At 45.1% G+C, this 18,487-nt stretch overlaps 2 protein-coding genes across 4 annotated transcripts; one reads left to right on the top strand and one right to left on the bottom strand.

The window, feature by feature from the left end:
- Positions 1–433: 433 nt before the first annotated feature.
- On the bottom strand, positions 434–18,287 carry LOC117895991 (transcription factor IIIB 90 kDa subunit). Its single transcript, XM_034803977.1, has 7 exons — positions 17,988–18,287; positions 17,557–17,925; positions 17,387–17,491; positions 3,360–3,509; positions 3,066–3,292; positions 2,083–3,013; positions 434–2,017 (listed from the first exon to the last, which is right to left on the bottom strand). The coding sequence occupies exons 1-7, from the start codon at positions 18,058–18,060 to the stop codon at positions 1,866–1,868; spliced, it is 2,007 nt and encodes a 668-aa protein (XP_034659868.1). The 5' UTR covers positions 18,061–18,287; the 3' UTR covers positions 434–1,865.
- On the top strand, positions 6,017–16,394 carry LOC117895989 (BTB/POZ domain-containing protein 6). Of its 3 annotated transcripts, XM_034803974.1 has the most exons (6): positions 6,017–6,167; positions 11,645–12,047; positions 13,648–14,157; positions 14,226–14,379; positions 14,444–15,118; positions 15,181–16,394. In XM_034803974.1, exons 2-6 carry the CDS (start codon positions 11,711–11,713, stop codon positions 15,710–15,712), a joined length of 2,208 nt encoding a protein of 735 aa, XP_034659865.1. In that variant the 5' UTR covers positions 6,017–6,167; positions 11,645–11,710; the 3' UTR covers positions 15,713–16,394. The 3 variants fall into 3 exon arrangements, with proteins under 3 accessions (XP_034659865.1, XP_034659866.1, XP_034659867.1); XM_034803975.1 differs by lacking the exons at positions 6,017–6,167; positions 11,645–12,047 and adding an exon at positions 12,904–13,192; XM_034803976.1 differs by lacking the exons at positions 6,017–6,167; positions 11,645–12,047 and adding an exon at positions 13,532–13,583.
- Positions 18,288–18,487: the final 200 nt, after the last annotated feature.

Below are 18,487 nucleotides of genomic sequence, written 5' to 3'. Positions count from 1 at the left end.
CTGCGGCAAAGCCAATAAACCATTTATTTCATTTAGTGCTGTCATTTGTCGCAGGCAGAGTCATTCAAAATTTTATATTTCGACCACATATTTTGAGAATAATAATTTATCAAAACACTGTACAAAATAAATATTTTTGAAAGCAAAAAAAAAAATGATTGAAGGAAATTCTGTAGCCATATTTTCTGATTAGTTTTCATGATGTTTATTTGAAAGCAATTATAGATATTTTATTAGTTAATGTGTTTAAGGTCACAAAGATTTTTATTATTTAAAAAATATTTAAATGCAAACAGTTGTTCATAAGAAAGAAAGTCATAAACAAAAGCATTACATATTCGAATTACTTTTGCACACAGTTCTATTTAGGTGTAATAAAAACTGACAAGTTGATTTATAATTTATAATTCCTACAACTAAATTGGAATTTATAAAATAGATTTCACAATTTTCCAACTCAACTCCCATGACACGACTGATGGACCTTGACAGGCCGGCAAACATATAAAAAAATCATTGGCGAAAACACAAAAGTGTTAAAATGAAATCACAACGGATTAATTGTGCTTAATTCAGAGATTATTCACATCAAAAGTGCAACCCGCGATTGCCAGTGCCCCTCCCACATACTCATACTGAAACTGAACTCGAACTCAACCTTCAGGCTCAGACACAGGCGCAGGACCAGTTCCGCCCTTGCACTGCATAAATTAGTTGCACCACTGACCGACCATTGGCCAGACCGAGGACAGGAAACTTCCAAGGGCCAGGGCCAGCGCCAGTCAAGTCAAGTTGTCTACTAATTGCCGTTTTACTGTCACATTTGCTTCGGGGATTTACATGTGCATACATTTCACATTATTATTTCCAGTTGGGCCTGCTCTAAGCCTGTCCCCGAGTAGGGAACTGGGACAGGGCAACACCCACATCCACAGAGCACAGCCGCAGCCGCAGCCATCCGGATTGTCGAGTGGTTCGTGTGCATTTTATTAATAACTATCCCCCCAGGCTGTGGGCTTATGCAAATTAGCGAACGGACATTAAGTGCAGTTAACTTCAGTTTGATTCAGCCCCCCGTTTTCGGCTGACCTTTTTGGGGGCAGGAAAGTTTAAAGCCCAAAACTGTGCAACACTTTATGGCTGCCTCGCTGGGGCTAAGAGCTAAGAGCGAGTGAGAGTGCGAGAGTGCCTGTGAAGGGGCGGAGGCAAGTAAATTAACACTAATTACAACATAATAACTATAAAATCGCAAAGACAAGTGCTCGGCAGTAGACTCAACAGCTCATTGCCGGGCACTTGCCACTCAACAAGCCGCCCAGGCCGTGGAGTCGAGCCAAGTTCCTGGCCTGGCCTGGCCTGCCTTTGCTGCCGTAGCAAGACTCAGGCCGCCTGCAGTGCCGTGCAGGAGCAGAAAACCGGAGAAAGGCAAGCAAAACAAAGTGCAAAACATGATTAAGAGTGAAATATTTATTTGCAGCACTTGGAGGCGCGCCACGGCAGCGCCAACAATTAGAAGCAAACTACTACTAACCCTCCTGCTGCCCTGCCGTCCTGCCGCCCATCCACTCGGCCACCCGGACTCCCGACATGGCTTGAACATGTAAATGGCTGCGCTAGGGCCGCAGGGCACGAGTCATGGGGCAGCGATGATTTAATGGCTGCCAGCTCGCCAAAGAAGCAGAAATAGCGCAACTGCAACAAGTGCAGGGCAGAGGAAAAGAGGAGCGAAGGAGCGTAGGAGCTGACGTAGTACTTTAGGATTAATTTAATTGTATTATGATTAGTAAGACGCGTACTATAAAAATCTGTGTGTATCGTTACTTAATGTCTAGCAAACGCTGAAGGGGCTAAATGCGAACTTAAGTCTAGTAATCCTCCTCCTCAAAGCCATAGCCAAACTCATCGTCATCGTCGTCGGCGCCCTTGTAGAGCATATCCTGCAGCGAGGCCTCTGGCTCGGCCTCGGGCTCCGGCTCAGCCTCGTCCACCTCGGCATCGTCATCATCAATCATTGATTCTGTAAGAAGGGAAATTTGCATTAGATTCCGAGCAGCTCTTGGATTTCCCCTCTGCATTGCTTACCTTGTTCCAGTGTGGGCTTGGTGTCTGGCTGCTCCACCTCCAGCTCGGGCGCTTGGCTTATGGGCAGACCTGCCTCGAGCTTGGGCCGTTTCCGGCTGGGTCCAGGCAAATCGTAGGCTGGCTTGGACCGACTGCCCTTGGGTGCAATGGGACCCTCTTCCACAATGACAGGCTGCTGCTGCAATTCCTCCAAGGTGGTGGGCTTGGTGTCCACACTGGATGCTGGAGATTGGCCCGTCAGTCCGGCAATGCTGTCTGTGAGGGTCTTGAGGATGTCATAGTTGATTTTGCTTGAGATTTTCTTCTCCTGAAGCATCTTTTCGATGGCCTCGCCAGCGGTTGACGATGGACCGATGATCTTCTTGCGCGGCTTTCGCTTTTTTCTCTCCGGCTTGCCCTCCTCCCGCTCCTTGGCCAGTCGCTCGTCACGCTCCTTCTGCTCCTGCAGATACTCCGCATTCATGTTCTTCCACATTTCCAGCTTGGTCACCGCCTCCTCCTCGGTCAGCACATACTGGTCCAGCTCATCATCGTTCAGATCATCGATGACGAGTTCCGTTTCCATTGGCTGCTTGGCCCGCTCCACATCCTCCAGTTCGCTTTGGGTCACCCGACAAATGGCTTCGATATCGGGCCGCAGTCCCTCAATGCCTGCCATTAGGCTCCCAGGTTCCGTCTTCTTTACATCCTCATTGTGCTCGATCAGGTCCTTGATGATGGCTGCATTCGACTGATCAATGAACTGCCTGGAGTCCTCCATCTCTATGTCGTTCTCGCAGACACTTTTGGGCGTGCCCGGCTCCGAGCCAAAGGATGTGTCGCCCTTGATTTTGGTCAGTTGACGGAACACGCTGCTCGAGTATTTTCCGAGATCCTTTTCCAGATGCGCATCAATTTCCTTCTGCAGTTCCGTCAGCTCATGCTCGCCCATCTAGGGAGGAATGTTATAAAATAAATAAGTGAAATGTTTCAGCTAAGCTTACATCTTTGATCCTCTCACGATCCTTTTTTCGTGCCGCTCTGAAGGAAGGCGGATCCTGTTCTCGCTCGAGGTCCACCGTCATAAACTCCTCCAGCGTTAGACCGCCCGACGGCGTTTCGGCGAACTCCGACAATCGCTTGCGCAGCGTCGACTCATGAATCTTGACCACGCCAATCACATCCACCATGGTGCGGCTGAAGTCGTGCATGCGTGCGGCAATCAGCAGAGCTTTAAATAGAGATGTAAAAGTAAGCTGATGAACAGCACTTCAACCTTGCCTTAGTTCTCTTCTCACCTGCGCCACAGAGTCCAGTGGGTCGTCGTCCCGAGTGCATGCAATCCTTTTTCATGCGTTGCACAATCCTCAGGGCCGTCATGGACACCTCATGGGTCTTGGCGCCCAGCTGCAGGCGATTCGCAAATCGCATAATGTACAGGCAGGGATCTGCAAACGAGCAATAAGGAAGCAATGAGTCAGTGGCAGCAACAGATTTAAATAACATTAGCATCAAACTATGTAAGTGAGTAGCTGCAAGAGCATCAGCCGAAGAACTTGTTCGACGACCTTGAAGCCGGCTCGCCTCTGCTCTGCTGGCCAATGAAATCGAAAACATTCAATAACCGGCCCCAGACAGCCATGGACAGCTGCCGAAATAAACAGTCTTGAACCCGAACTTCAGGTATATATGTTTTCGTATTCAATTCATTCAACTTTTACATGAGGCCCAACAGAGAGCGAGAGCGGGAGAGAGAAATCAAAGCAAACAGAAGAGTGCACGAGTGGGGGAGATCGACTTTTATAGCATGCGATAAATTTAACGTGCGCTCTCCACACAGACATCACGCATCCGTCACGTAGTCCGGCGACTACGCACAAGTTTTGGGCTATTCGTTGGCCTATTAAACCAATCATTAGTTGTATTTGCACTAAATGAAAGATAAGCCCAGCCAAGAAAACATCGACACAAACCTGTACAATTAACACTTGGCCCAGTCCCCAGTCCGCAGACCCTATCCAGCAACGCAGCAACACAGCAAATGGAACAAAAGCCAAAGCCAAACGCAAACAACAATTAACGCACGGCAAATATCAGCCCGACAACGCCATGGAAAATCAAAAGCCCCAGATCCAGAGACGCGACCTTGCCAACATATTTGCCAGCGTTTATTTTTTTCGTTTTGCTGTAAATTAAATTTCCCCCCTTGTTTTTTTCTGTTGGGAAATGCCATAGAGTGGCTGAGAGGAAGATTTCCCAAGAAATTGCAAATAATGCCGCTCAGTGGGCGGGTGAGAAACTACAAATTTCAATTTTACATAATCGTTTGAATAATTGTCCGAGTAAATGATAAAATAATTTCGAATATAATTACTCTTTTAATTACAATTAAATGTTTATTGTTTGGCCAGCCAAACAGCATTATGTGAGCGCACACAAAAGCCAACAGAGAAACATAAAAGTAACTTATGTGCGGTTTTGTACAAGACAGAATCTCTTTTTGGAAACAAATTAAAGGGAACTTAAAGTCGGCCCACAGCTCAGCCTCATAATTGGCTTATGTTCCCTTTGCAGGCACCACATTAGCTCCTGTCTACGTGTTGGTCCTCCGTCCTTTCTGCCACGAACTTGATTGTTTATGCAGCTCCACTTGACACACTACGGCAGATGCTGTTAAACGTCAACCACGGCTGCCCCAGCCAGAGGAAGCTTGTCAAAGTCTCGCTAACTGCACTTGACAAAAAAAGGAAGAAAAAAGAAGAGAAAGAACTAAGCAACAAGAGGAAAAAAATTATTTATTAAACCCTAATGAATGCGCACATTTGTGGAGGCCCGCAAGCAGCTCCTCCACCATCCGAACCCTCGGAAGCAACTGCCGTTGAGTGCGCCACTTGAAAAATGATGCCGCTGCGGCTGTGACCGGGTAACTGCGATTCGGAACTAAAACAGTGACTGCTGGGACATGCTTCATTGACCCTTCAGCACAAACGCCCACTCATCTAGAGCAGCTGTTACTCGCTGGAAGACACTGTTGTGGAACTGCTACTGCCAGTACGGCCAGTGGTACTGCTTGACAGTTGCCGCCTGCACGGCTGCTGCTAATGGTTTCTTAATGTATCCCGGTCCAGCCCTCAGCCCTCAGCCCACAGTTCTCGGCACTGCTCTGCCGACAATCTGCAACTGCAGCTAGTGAAATTATTATTATTTAAACTTTATTTTTGCGTTTGTCATGACAGCAATTATCATTTTGGGTGCGGTTGGGCCACCAAAACCCCCACCACCGAGTCTGCCTTTGATTACTTTGCGTTTTCTGAAAAATGCCAGCAATTTTGGCTTGGGCTCGGTGTTTTCCTCGACGCAATTAACTGTAGTGCCTGCTTTAATTGTTTTGTAATTGACCAAGAATTCGTGATTAATGATGAAATTCGAATGGGAAAACAATACTTATTGTGTCGCCCAAGAGTTTAGCTAACAAAAGCCTAAACTGGTAAAACCTTACACTAAGCGGATGACAAATCCTAAACATATATTTGATACATCAATTCGAAGTGAAGTTCAGCTTTCCAAGTGTACAAACACACCGCTGGTTCGCACGCTAGAAACATCAATTCAAGTTCAGGGACGGTGACGAACTAGTGGGAACCAGGCTAAAGATCTTACCTTATGAATGAAACATTCTAAAACCCCACAATCGGCAGTATTCCGCGCAGTGTAGGCACTCACAAAATCTGTGTTCGCACTCAATAAACATCAAAACAAGTGCAGAATTAAGGCACAGTTATCGCATGGGATATGCGATCGTCTCAAGGCGAACAAACACGACGGCGTGCCGATCGTCTGTGATCTTTAGCTACGCCGCTGGTTCGGCTCTCAGTCACTACGAATTCGTTCGTTGGCTCGCGCGCACCTCAAGCCGCAGTCGCAGTAGTCCCCCAGTCTCAGGCCCCGGTCGAAGCTCTGCAGCAGCAACAATAACCACAACAACGTGGCCGGTCGACGCGCATGCGCAGAGGCAGCTGGAAACGAAAAAAACAAAAAAAGAGTCCCTCCTCACATGTAAAAAATCTTCTTTCTTCGGCGGTGCTGTGCTGTGGCTTCTCGAGAGTGTGAGTGGTTTGCTTTGTGGCTCACCAAACTGCCAAAGTGTGTATATTCGTACGGGGTATTCGTACACAATTGTTTGTTAAAATAATAATAATAATCATTTGCAATGTGCGCGTAGCTCGCTCGCTCGCTTGCTCGCTTGTTTGTTTGTTCTCCTGTTGACGTTTTAATTTATGTGCAAATGCCGGTTGGGGCGTCAATTACTGCGAGTGAAGTGCAAATATTACAAAGAAACAAGTGGAGGGGGTAGGCTGAAAGAGTACCCAAAAAATCCCTACTGATAATTGCTTATAATAGCTTTGGATTAAGATCTTAAGATACACTCTTCAGGTTCTAACATTCAACTCAAGTGAAGTGCAAAGACAAGCATAAAAAACCCCCGAAAAATTCCCTAAATATATTTATTTTAAATGTTTCTGGATTGAGACTTTATGGTACATTTTTTACTTTATTTTGCATGTCTGAATCAGCTATTTATGGCCCTCTTTAAAAGTGAAGTGGGCAAATCAAATAAACAGTTAAAATTCGTGTAACATTATAAAAAGCAGAAGATTTGTGCAGTGATTAATTTCTTTGGAAAAAGTTGATGTACCAACAAGTTGATGTAATAAATTTATCCGCTTAGCCTACAGGCAGTGCTCATCTCTGAAGCAGTTTCTACTGCTTACAAAGCAGTGCATTCTGATAAGCAGTAGTTGTGAGAAGAAAAGCAGTACTCATCGCAGAAGCTATTTCTACTGCTTGGTTTTAGTTGTATCTCCTTCTAATTTAATTAAAACAGTAACAATTAGAACAAATTAAATGAAAATGTCATACAGGCAGCTCCAACATTGTCTCTCTCCAAATCTCACTCCCTGTGTCTCTGTCTCTCTCTCTCTCTTAAATGTGTCACGTGTTCGTTTTGTTGGCTTTATGGCTCTTTAAGCTCTGCTTCATTCAGTGCGAAACGTATAAATGATATTTATTTCATCGATAAGAGCCGCGAATGAACAGTTGCAGCAGCAGTTAATTGACTGTCCAAATATGTGGATAAGCTATTAAGATGTGAGAAGCAAGCAAATGTTTGGGCTGTGCTGATGAGAGCATTGCGTTGAAGGTCGCCCCAAGATCATGCAAAGAAAGTGCTAAGTCTTGATGGAATCAATCAACAAATCAAAGAACATTTCAACAACATTAAATCCCACCCGAAAAGCACATGGGGGAATGCATTACGAATCAGCTGACTGTCAAGGGTGCTAATCGTGATATCTTGAAGTGAAGTCTGACGACTCTGTTATCACCTACGGACTGAGTGGATCGGCGGTTCGGGCTGTGTAATTACTATCTGTGGAAATGCACTCCCGACTAATTACTAACTATTTAGCTATAATTTACCGCTCATAACTATGATTTTGATGATTGTTTCTGGAGGTGATTTTTTAATGACTGTCCGTCCGTTGGTCCGCCCTCAGTCAGTGTTTGCCAATACTCTCCGTTCGGGGTTCGGTGTTCACAGAAATTTCCCTGAACAGCGCAAAGATCAGTCAACAGCAAACCGCAGCGCAATTTCTTGTTTGTTCTTTCAACTTCAAGTCAACAGAGAACGAACGCCCCACCCTTGCGAAAATAAAGCTTACGAAATGGCACAAATATATCTTTCAATTCTGTGCATTGAAATCCCATTTAAAATTCCACTCAAGAACGGGGAAATGGGGAGGGGAAGACATGAATATTTAAATATTAAGTAACACGGGCACAGAAAATGTTTTTGGCCAAACCGTCTTGTCTGATTCGATGACAATTTGTTGTTGCCACACAGCAGAAGATTATTTAAAAGCTTGAGCAAAGAAACTCGCAGCAAAAGAGTCCAGAACTGGTTCCAGCGACTCAGCAAAAATAAATAAAAACACCAACAAAAAGCAGCCATAAACATTTGAAAAAGAATATGTCACAAGAATTAAATAAAAACGAATCAAATTCAGCAACTCATTCGCACTCCAAAACGCATTCAATACTCGGGGAATGGCCCAAAAAGAATCGAAAGCAAAACAGCAAGAAAAATGTATTGTACAACTCCAAAAAAATGTTAATTCGTCGAGTCATTAGACAAAATGCAGCATGACTTACCAAATAATCTAAAGAAATATGAAAAGTGAGTGAGAAAAACTGCATGTTAATGTATATAAAATTATCTGCAAATTAAAGCGGCTAAAGGTGCAGACGACAGACCGACCCAAAGCCCCCCAACCGACAGCCGAGTGTCTGAATAATTGCGAAACAACCTAAGGGCTCTCGAAACGAGGCATAGACTCATACAAGCACAAAAACACACTCGGGCATCGAGAGTCTGACGCGGCAAGTGACTACTGCCAGATGGAACTCAAACTTTTGAGCGTGACGAGAATGTGAGAGATACTTTGGACCAAAAAAACCCAGAGCTGGCAGGAAACAATGAGCGGCAGTCATAGCCAAAGCTAGCCAACCCTTCTATTTTTAAGATTCTTTCTGCCGATTTTCGATCAATTAATCTGCTTACCAAATCCTTTCAAAAACATATATTTAGATGTGATCTAACCTCTAGCAAAGTTAATTGCAACCCAAGAACTCCCTTTACATATGAACACATTTTGAAACAGTTCCCTGAAGCTTTTATCACATTACAAAACTGAATTAAAATTAGCAAAGTTGGCCCAAAACCAAACCATCCCAAGCGGCATGTGTACCTACATATATTGAGGGAAAAAACCCCAAAACAAAATACAGACAAGAGCTCATAATTAAAGTGCAAAATCGACAAATCAACAAAACTGCTTGACCGACTGATCGGTGGATCGACCGATCGACAGTTCGAGCGCTTGACCGACGAATCGTCGGTTCGAGCATGGGGGCCACGTGAGCGAATGGTTTTTGGGCCACATACCGGCCAGAGCTCTTGAGGTCGTTGGTGTGCCAGAGATGGCTTAGATCTGGCCCAAGTGGAAGAGTATTTTGGGTAGGGTTGGGTTAAGTGCAGACAAACCCCGTGCTTTATGAGACATTTTGCTAATCAGTTATATGCGTGGCGATTGCAAAATTGTCTTAAAATGAAAAATGCAACAAAAGGAGCTCGTTAAAAGCAAAGAGCCAAGCCAAGAAATAATGAGAAGCCAAAAGACAAAAGACAAAAGACAGAAACAGACAGCCACAGAAACAGAAACATAAGAGAAACATCCAAAAGAAAAGACAACTCTTCACTTTTTCTGTGAGTAGCCGTCGCCAGTCGTTTACTACTTCATATGTTTGTGGCTGTTGGTTTACTTTTCGGGGAGCGTGTAATGAGGAAACAAAAATCGAAAGTGTTACGCGGGCGTTGCTTTGGGGGTCGCTCTCACTCTCTCTAGCGAAGAGTCGCCCAAAGTATGACCCGACTGGGCCAATGTGGGTCGCGCCATTTGCAATTAAAGAGGCAATGAAAAATGAAATAAACACAGGCCAGGCGTAGCCACAGCAAGACCACAAAATAAATTAAGAAAAGGGCGTCCCAAGTCAATGCAGTCGGCAAATTTGAAATGCGTTTCATACGCGTGCAAAGTGCAAAGGCAACAGCGGAAAAAAAACCGCATTTAATACGAAAATAAAGCTGCACATGGGAACAAATTCAACAAAATACTGGAAATACGAAAAACAAAATTAACACCAAGCCGAAAATAAAACAAAAACAAAAGCCTACAAACTGATGAATAATAAACGTGACTTGATTGTTAAGCCATGAAATTAATTTAGCATAAATTGAGTGTGTGTTTTGCATGGCAGTGCGGCAGCTGCCAAGGGATGGCATCTGATGGGGCAACGGGGTTGGCTGGGACCAAACAGCTGCATAGATTTATGTACGCCTAATTGATTTCCATTTGACAAAGAATATAGCCATAAATTGCACGAAAGTTGGATTATAATTAACCAACACTTAAATGCTCGGCTGGCCAGCACTGACGAGCAGCAGATTAATTTGCGATGAGTACACAAATTTGTACAAAATGCCGAATTATACGCTAAGTTACAAGTTTTAACTTTTCATTGAGTTCACTCAGCAACGCTTTCAAGTTTAAATGTCATTCTGACATTAAAACTATAACAATGCACTGACATATCTAGACTAGAGCAACTCCTCCACAACAAAAAACCGAGCACAAGAAACACAAATCAGTTTAGGAAACAAATTCATATATTTTATATGTAACTACTCAAAAACACTGACAAAAACATTGATTGCATTGTGATTGGACCAAGATCAAGAGCAGGTAACTAAGCTCACAAAAGTCAAGTCCTTATTGTCATTGGGCATAGAGCTGAGCTTTTTCCTTTCATTAAAAGATTTAAATATATATTTTATAACTCATTTCGGCATTTGCCACACTATTCCCATATAGTGTCAAGTTGGCTGCGCACCTAGGATTCGTGTAACGGTATTTACACACCACTTTTCATGCAATCACTTAACACGTCAAGCCGCAGTAATAGTTGACCTTAAAATCAAGTTCAAATTAGTAATTTTCTACACTTATCCAACACTAATTTTTGGTCAAGGCAACACAAATCGCAGCCAAACAGAACAAAGATCAGTTCAGAGACGAGACGAGTCGGAGACAATCGAAGCATGAAGAACTTCATTAGGCGCCAACAACAAATTGCTTTGTTAATTTGTCAAGTCATTTAAGGAGTAGGCGTGTCAGTGCGGGAGAGTCAGTGCAGGGGCAGGGGGAGTGTCCGTTTTCAGGTATCGTACACAACTGCCCATATCGGAGTCGCTACAAAGTTGTTGATTGTCCAAGAGACACCAGCGACACCCGGGCTGGTCCGTCGTCATCACATCATCCGCGCCGCATGACGCGACCAAAGAAAGAGAGAAAAAATTATGTTCATGTCTGTCGCCGTTTTGTTTTGGTTACGGACTTCGCCGTGCTGCCAATTAAAAGTAGCCGCTTGCATAATTTCCTCTCCGCTGGCACCGAGGGAGGAAAAGAGTCAGGTGCACAGAGAAATGAGTTCTGCTTAGCGGAGAGCAGGCGACCCCAAAGCCGCGACTTGGGGGCGGAGAGCCGTGCAGAGCAGACCAGACTTAACTCGCTTCCTGTAACAAATAAAATGCGACAGATGCGTGTGGCGATGGTAGGGGAAGTGGAAGTGAAAGTGCAACCGCAAATGGCAATTTGTTAGCCAAGAGCAGAGCAGAGAGCAACGCCAAGCCGCAGACTCTTTTGGGTACACTATCAGAAGGGGGTATAAAAGTTAGTTTAAAGAAGAAAGAATATTCGAGCGGATATGGCTGGGTTCTAGCTAGTTTAAGGTATTAAAAGCTCACCCAAACTACCCTTAAAGTATTATAAAATATCTTCAAACTTTCATTGAAGAACCGGCTAGCGTATACAGCTTTCGGTGCACCGAATTTCCACCGCTTTCACGCATTTTTTCGTTCATTACATAAACCCCAGCGGTTGCTCTCTTTCCGATTTTTTGATTGCAGTTGTTTTGAAGGCGGCGGCGTGGGCGAGCGGACAGGAGTAGCGATGACAGCGATGCTGGCTCAAAGATGATCGAGGCCTTTGCGAATCACCTGAGCAGCCACCTGGGACGTCACCTTTTCTACTGGTCCATTGATACGACGACGGCAGCGAACGGAGTCAGCAGCGGCCGTGGCAGTGGCAGCGGTTCGAACAGCGGCAACTACGGCCTCAATCTGCGTCTCTCCGAGCTAATCAACAAGTTCCACGGCCCCCTCGAGCGGGGCGTGCAGGTGCTGGATCATCTGCTGACACTCGAGGAGGACGATTTCGCCGGCCATTGGGGCAGCGCCTATGCGCACAACTATGAGCCGGAGTACGCCATTCGAGTGCCGGAAAACGAGGAGATGCCACCGCCCGAACACAGTGAGTATACGAGGGGGGATATACTGTTGATCGATCTACCAAATGACTACCAAATTAGTTTGCGCAAAGGTCAACAGCATTTTTTGTTGTAATTTTCGGCACATACGCCGCAGCCGCTGCCGCTCTGCAGAAACAAAAACTGGTTTAGATCGTGATGTTGGTCTGGGTCTTGGTCTTGGTCTGGGTCTGGGTCTGTGCGTGCTCTGCGTGTCTGTGTGTGGGGGAATGTGCTAAGAAATAAACAAACCTTCGACGAGCGACGACGCGATGGAGCGGATGGATGACCAACCCAAAGCAAGCAGCAGCAGCCGTGCGATCCATCGAATCGAATTCAAGTTCAACACATTTTATGGTCGTTTTAGCTATGCACTGACCAAACTAAAGAATAAATAATAAACAAGACCATATATGAGTCAAGTTTAAATCAGTTGGGAGTACATGCAAATACCAACAACAGAATCAAGGCTGCTAGAGAGAAAGAGAAACGCCAGCGACTGCTGTAGAAGCTTTAAGATCGTCCCTTGATGTGTGCTCCTACACGTACGCTTTGACGTTGACAGCGCTTTTATGGTGGGCCATGACGGAAATACATATTAGCCGCGAATGGCCATGATATAATCAATGAGTTGCGAAATTGGAAGCAATGCTGTTGAGCTCATTCACATTCAAAACATGCGCGCGCTGCTGCACGTTTAACAGCACTCAATTTGCGCTGTTAACCAACACTCGAGAACCAAATGTGGCCGTACGCTCAAAAACATGAACAAACCTATCGTTATAGCTCCAAGAACAAATCAAACAATAAAAACAGCAGAGAAAATACAAATAAAAGATGAAAAACAATGACATCTGGCAGTGCAACGTATCATACACTTAATTGAAAGCAAATGTTTGCATTTCACTCGCTTTGCTAAAAGCTAGCTCAGCCCACAGCGGTAAAGGTCGACCGGGGCGCGGTGCATTTCGCCTGACCTCTAGACAATCGCATTTTTCACATTTCCACTGCGACATGGCCAGCAGCAGTAATAATCACGGCAGCAATAATGGCAACAACAATGCCCTGAATCGGCTATCCCTGAAGTCGGCCAACAAGCGAAACCAAGAGTCAATGTCCCATTCCCAGCCGAATGGCGGCTGGATAAACGGTAAGAAAAGCGAACAAGGAGAGTGCGGAGGGGGAGGGGAGGTGCAGGTGCGCCGTGTCGTGTCTGTGAGTTATTGATTTTCCACACAAATCGCACTGCCGCACACAGTCGAGGAGGGGGAATCGTGTCTAAAAGTCGCGCGCCACAGCAGACAGCGCGAATGCGTCGCTATTTTTGGACGCTCCACTTTTTCCCCGTGCGCTCTGCTTTTCATATTCGGGGGAAATTTAGAAGGAAAAAAAATTCAAAACCGAAAAAAAAGGGGGAGCCCGATGGCAACGGCATTCGTTATTTATTATGCAGACGCGACGGTAACCAGCGGAAGTCGCACACTTCCGAACGCACAACAAACAAATGTTACATCGCATACAGCAGACGCTGTCGGAATTGGGTGTGGAGCGAGACCTGAATGTGACTATCCACCTATCAGCACTAACTATTATCCTGCCTTACAGTGGAGACGCTCAACAATGGCAACATTCTGCTGCACTCGCCGCCGCACAACCATCAGCAGCAACAACAACAGCAGCAGCGGGGGGGAGCAGCACTCTCGCCACAGGCCGGAGGCGGCGCCTCGGGCAGTGCGGCCGATCAGAACATACAGATAACGCAACCGATCAGCGCCCCATCCTCACCACTGGCCTCGCCCGGTGCCCTCAACAGCAGCAGCGTCGGCAGTCCCACGGCCTTCTGTCTGCCCTCGAGCTCGGCAGCAGCCGCTGCCATTTCGGCGGCCGCTGCTGCTGCCTCAAACTCAACCCCCACACCCACTAGCGGCAGTGGATCGTATGTTTGCTCAGCTGGCGGCACCAACTGGCACTATGCGGCTGTAGGCGCCTCCAATGCCATCGACACGGCCGATCCGAATTGGCAGGCCAGCAAGGCGACTGTGCTGGAGCGCAATGCGGCGATGTTCAACAATGAACTGATGTCGGACATCAAGTTCATTGTGGGCGGAGAGTTCGGTAGGTGCCCTACACATTATTCCCACATGATCCCCAACCAAGCTAAGTCTGTGTCTTTCTTTGTGCAGATATTGATCCCATACAAACAATACCCGCGCACAAATATATCCTAGCCACGGGCAGCTCTGTGTTCTATGCCATGTTCTATGGCGGTTTGGCGGAGAATAAGCAGGAAATCAAAGTGCCTGATGTCGAGCCCACTGCCTTCCTAACGTTGCTAAGGTACGATCGAAACAACAAAAGGGATTAACCCTTCATAATCATTACTTTTCCGCCTTTTCCACAGGTATCTCTATTGTGATGAAATCAAACTGGAACCTGAACACATCTTGGCCACTTTGTATGCTGCCAAAAAGTACATTGTGCCGCATCTGGCACGTGCATGCGTCAACTATTTGGAAGTGAAATTGACGGCAAAAAACGCCTGCCTACTTCTCAGTCAATCGCGTCTTTTCGAGGAGCCCGAACTGATGCAACGTTGCTGGGAAGTGATCGACGCTCAGGCCGAGATGGCGGTTAAGTCCGAGGATTTTGTGGACATTGACCTCAAGACCTTCGAGTCGATATTGTCGCGCGAAACTCTCAACTGCAAGGAGATTCATCTGTTCGAGGCCGCTCTGAACTGGGCCCTCAATGCCTGCGAGAAGATGAGCATCGACGATACGCCACAGAACAAACGGCGGCTGCTGGGTCAGGCTTTGCATCTGATACGCATTCCCACCATGACACTGGAGGAGTTTGCCAATGGTGTGGCCCAGACGGGCATTCTTTCGTCGCAGGAGACGATCGACATGTTCTTGCATTTCACAGCCAAAATGAAGCCGAATCTCGGCTTCCCCACACGCTCGCGTGCCGGTCTCAAGACACAGGTCTGTCACAGATTCCAGTCATGCGCCTATCGCTCGAATCAGTGGCGTTACCGCGGACGCTGTGACTCCATTCAGTTCTCCGTCGATCGCAGGTAAAACCAACCTCAACCAATAACCAATTGAATCAATATTTTAAGCTGCATATTTTTAACAGAATCTTCATTGTGGGCTTTGGCCTGTACGGCTCGTCGACGGGCGCCGCCAACTATAACGTAAAGATTGAGCTGAAACGCTTGGGCAGAACACTGGCGGAGAACGACACAAAGTTCTTCTCGGATGGGTCGAGCAATACGTTCCACGTGTTCTTCGAGAATCCCATACAAATCGAGCCGGAGTGCTACTACACCGCCTCGGTCATACTCGATGGCAATGAGCTGAGCTTCTTTGGCCAGGAGGGTATGTCCGAGGTGCTAATGGGCAATGTGACGTTCCAGTTTCAGTGCTCGTCGGAGAGCACCAATGGCACTGGCGTACAGGGCGGCCAAATACCGGAACTGATCTTCTATGGACCAACCACAGTGACGGCCTTAAACTCGCCCACCAATTCGGTGTGTGCCACACCAATTGCCGGAGGCGCCACAGCAACTGGCTCAACGACTGCCAATGCAAATGGATCAGCATCGACTGCTGCCGGCAACAAAGTGAACAGCTCTGGCGAGGACCTGGCTGGCGATGGCAGCACCTGATGCGCACAGCTCTACTGTGCCGAGTGGCAGGGTTCCTGCTACTATCGCCAGCAGCAGCAACAGAGGAGACCAACACAGCAATACAAGACACAACAACCACAAATACAAAATAGAAACTCATGGGTTTTCAGTGCAACACAACAAAGTAAATTGGAGTTTTAGAGGAAACTATAAAGTAGTTATAGACACGTACAGTACAGTACATATAGAGAGTGCTCTAGTTTTCGTAATAGTCCTATATAGTCATATATATAATATACACAAACACATATATAGAAACCATACACTACTATATATACATCGCTACAGTGCGTTTCAAAGCTCTAAGACAGTTCAGTGGAAGATTCCCAAATGAGAGATTTAAATTCAGCATTCGCTAGCCTATAGCTGTGAAACGCACTGTACCTAGTTTGTTGGCATATAAAGAAAAAAAGAGTTATTTTCAAAAACGTAACAAGTTGAACATATACACCCCAGGACCTACATAAATTAGATACAGTTACGCGAAGTAGACTCGAAAACTTGATACGTTCCACAACTTGAGAGAGCAAAGGGGAGAAGGGATATAGCTGCAGCGCAATATATACAGACAGACATATACATAAATACAATAAGCAAGGGAAAATCGGGCAATCAGTCAAGCTAAAGTTAATCAATATTCTAAAGTTGAATGCAAAAAAAAAGGGAGAGGAGATACGATATATACCAAAACAAATATTTTTTGCCAGCATATACCTAACAATATATACATCTGATCTGATAACTGATATATACACATAAATAATATATATATAAACTATAAAGATAAAGATATACTTGAAGCAAAGGCCATGTTAAGCGAATTTGAGAGCAAAAGTTAAACAAGTTTATAAACTAAAAAGGGGACAGTGGGTCTTGTATGCGCAAAAGTTCTCGATATATTACATACTTTACAATATTGTAGCATGCATTATTTCTATATCGGTAGTTACTTCCCCCTATAATATCTCTTATAACCCACACACATATGCCTTTCCACTGGTATTAAGCCCCGTATTTATCTGTATCTGTTGAACCTTCTAGGCTGCTCTGCGCAACAATCAACAAATTTTATGTTTGACTTAAAGAATTTCTTTGGAAATTGTACTGATTTTTTTGTTGCTTTTGATAAGAAACCAATTAATGTTTTTATACATATATAAATACATAATATGTATGTGCATTATAGATCTTTGATTGAAGCAAGTGTTATCCTATATTGACTATGAATCTATTATAATTATGTACTTTTAATCAATAAAATACATTATTAGATTTTTTCGAATTTATGTTGGAAGTGTGATTACAAATTGAGCATACTTGAGAAGCAGACGACCGAAAATCTGAGAAATTTTTCTGCTCGAAAAGGAATTGGATTGATTTTTTCTTGTTTGATTGTATTATCAACGATCCCTCGCTCGTTTGGTAACTATTCTGAAATATAAAACCTGATCTACTGGGGTCATTATTTATCGACAAGAACACAAAATTAATTTGCTTTAGAGGAAGCATTATTACTTGCTGCTTTTGGGAATATTTGATCCGACACAATCATGAATTTCTAGCCAGTGCTATTCCTAAATTATACCAATGAATTTCCACTGAGAACTCAACCGCAAATAGTTTCTATAATTAAAGTTTCTGGCTTTCACTCACCCACAGACGGTATATTGATGCACAAGGCGTGTGACAACTTCAGATAGGTGCGTCCCAGCTCATACGAGCAGATCTGCTGCACATCGCTGATGTCAATGAGGAGATCTACAAATGAAAGCAAATCCTATTAAACTAATTCGTCATGCCAAAGTCTTTAAGGGGAGACTTACGTGAGGTGCCCTCCGTGCGGCAGGTCATGTACACGCAGGCAGCGTAGATGTGTGTGCTCTTGCGACCACGGGTGAGGTGACGACTGAGCGCCATCTTAAAGAAGTTGAGTGCCGTATCGGCGTAGTGCTGAGAGAGCTGCAGCTGCTGGCAGAGCAGAGTGATGTCCTTCTTGGCCTTTTTTATGGTCACCTCGCGGGATTCTGTGCCCGAGCCCACTTGGAACTTGCCGTAGCCGTAGTTGGTGGCCCCACCCGACGATTCGGCAGACACAAACTGTCCAATGGCTGCGGCGCCATGGCCCACCTCCTCGAACTGCACCTCAGAGACGATGAGCGAATCCTCCAGCACAGAACCGCAGTTCATGCACACTGCAAAGGGAAAGGTCACAAGTGTCAGAAGGAAAGTTTGTTGTCACAATTCCAATACCTACCTCGATCTCCCCGAGCATTGTCCTCCTCGATCTCGTTGGATCCGCAATTGCGACACTTTAATCCCGTCGACATTTTGTTTGAATGGAAACTTCCCTTCCAGCTGTGTTCAAATCTTTAGAGCTGTCCTGCTCTAGAAAATTCAGTGAGCAGCGGTAATCCAAGAAAGCAGCTCAAACAACTAAGTGTCGTCTCGGTTTTGATGCATTTTCTTTTGTTTTTGATTAAACAATTGTTAGTTTATTGTCAAGTTTACTGCACGCTAGCTGCCAGCTGACCAGGGCTACGCACCGATTTACAACACTGCTTTCAGATCGCCGAGTGAGCGGTTTGCAGCACTGAATCAGAGGGTATGAAGTTAAAGGTGCCGCAAGAAAAACTAGTAAACATGTTTCCATATAAAAATGGATTTAAAATATGGAATACTAACTTCTATGTGTGTAAACTTACATTATATTGCACAAGAAATTAAAGTGTATTAGCAAGTATGACATTTATCAAT

The sequence above is a fragment of the Drosophila subobscura genome, chromosome O (assembly GCF_008121235.1).
Source record: "Drosophila subobscura isolate 14011-0131.10 chromosome O, UCBerk_Dsub_1.0, whole genome shotgun sequence".
NCBI lineage: Eukaryota > Metazoa > Arthropoda > Insecta > Diptera > Drosophilidae > Drosophila > Drosophila subobscura.
Note: the sequence above shows the minus strand (reverse complement) of the source record. Positions and strands in the feature narration are given on the sequence as shown.

What these genes read in the sequence shown, in the direction of transcription:
- LOC117895989 (XM_034803974.1), top strand. Translation starts at nt 11,711, where the DNA reads ATGATCGAGGCCTTTGCGAATCACCTGAGCAGCCACCTGGGACGTCAC. An exon ending in GATGCCACCGCCCGAACACA is followed by an intron (nt 12,048 to 13,647) that starts GTGAGTATACGA and finishes CCTGCCTTACAG; the next exon opens with TGGAGACGCTCAACAATGGC. An exon ending in GCCTTCCTAACGTTGCTAAG is followed by an intron (nt 14,380 to 14,443) that starts GTACGATCGAAA and finishes CCTTTTCCACAG; the next exon opens with GTATCTCTATTGTGATGAAA.
- LOC117895991 (XM_034803977.1), bottom strand. Translation starts at nt 18,060, where the DNA reads ATGTCGACGGGATTAAAGTGTCGCAATTGCGGATCCAACGAGATCGAG. An exon ending in CACTGGACTCTGTGGCGCAG is followed by an intron (nt 3,293 to 3,359) that starts GTGAGAAGAGAA and finishes CTCTATTTAAAG; the next exon opens with CTCTGCTGATTGCCGCACGC. An exon ending in ATCGTGAGAGGATCAAAGAT is followed by an intron (nt 3,014 to 3,065) that starts GTAAGCTTAGCT and finishes ATTCCTCCCTAG; the next exon opens with ATGGGCGAGCATGAGCTGAC.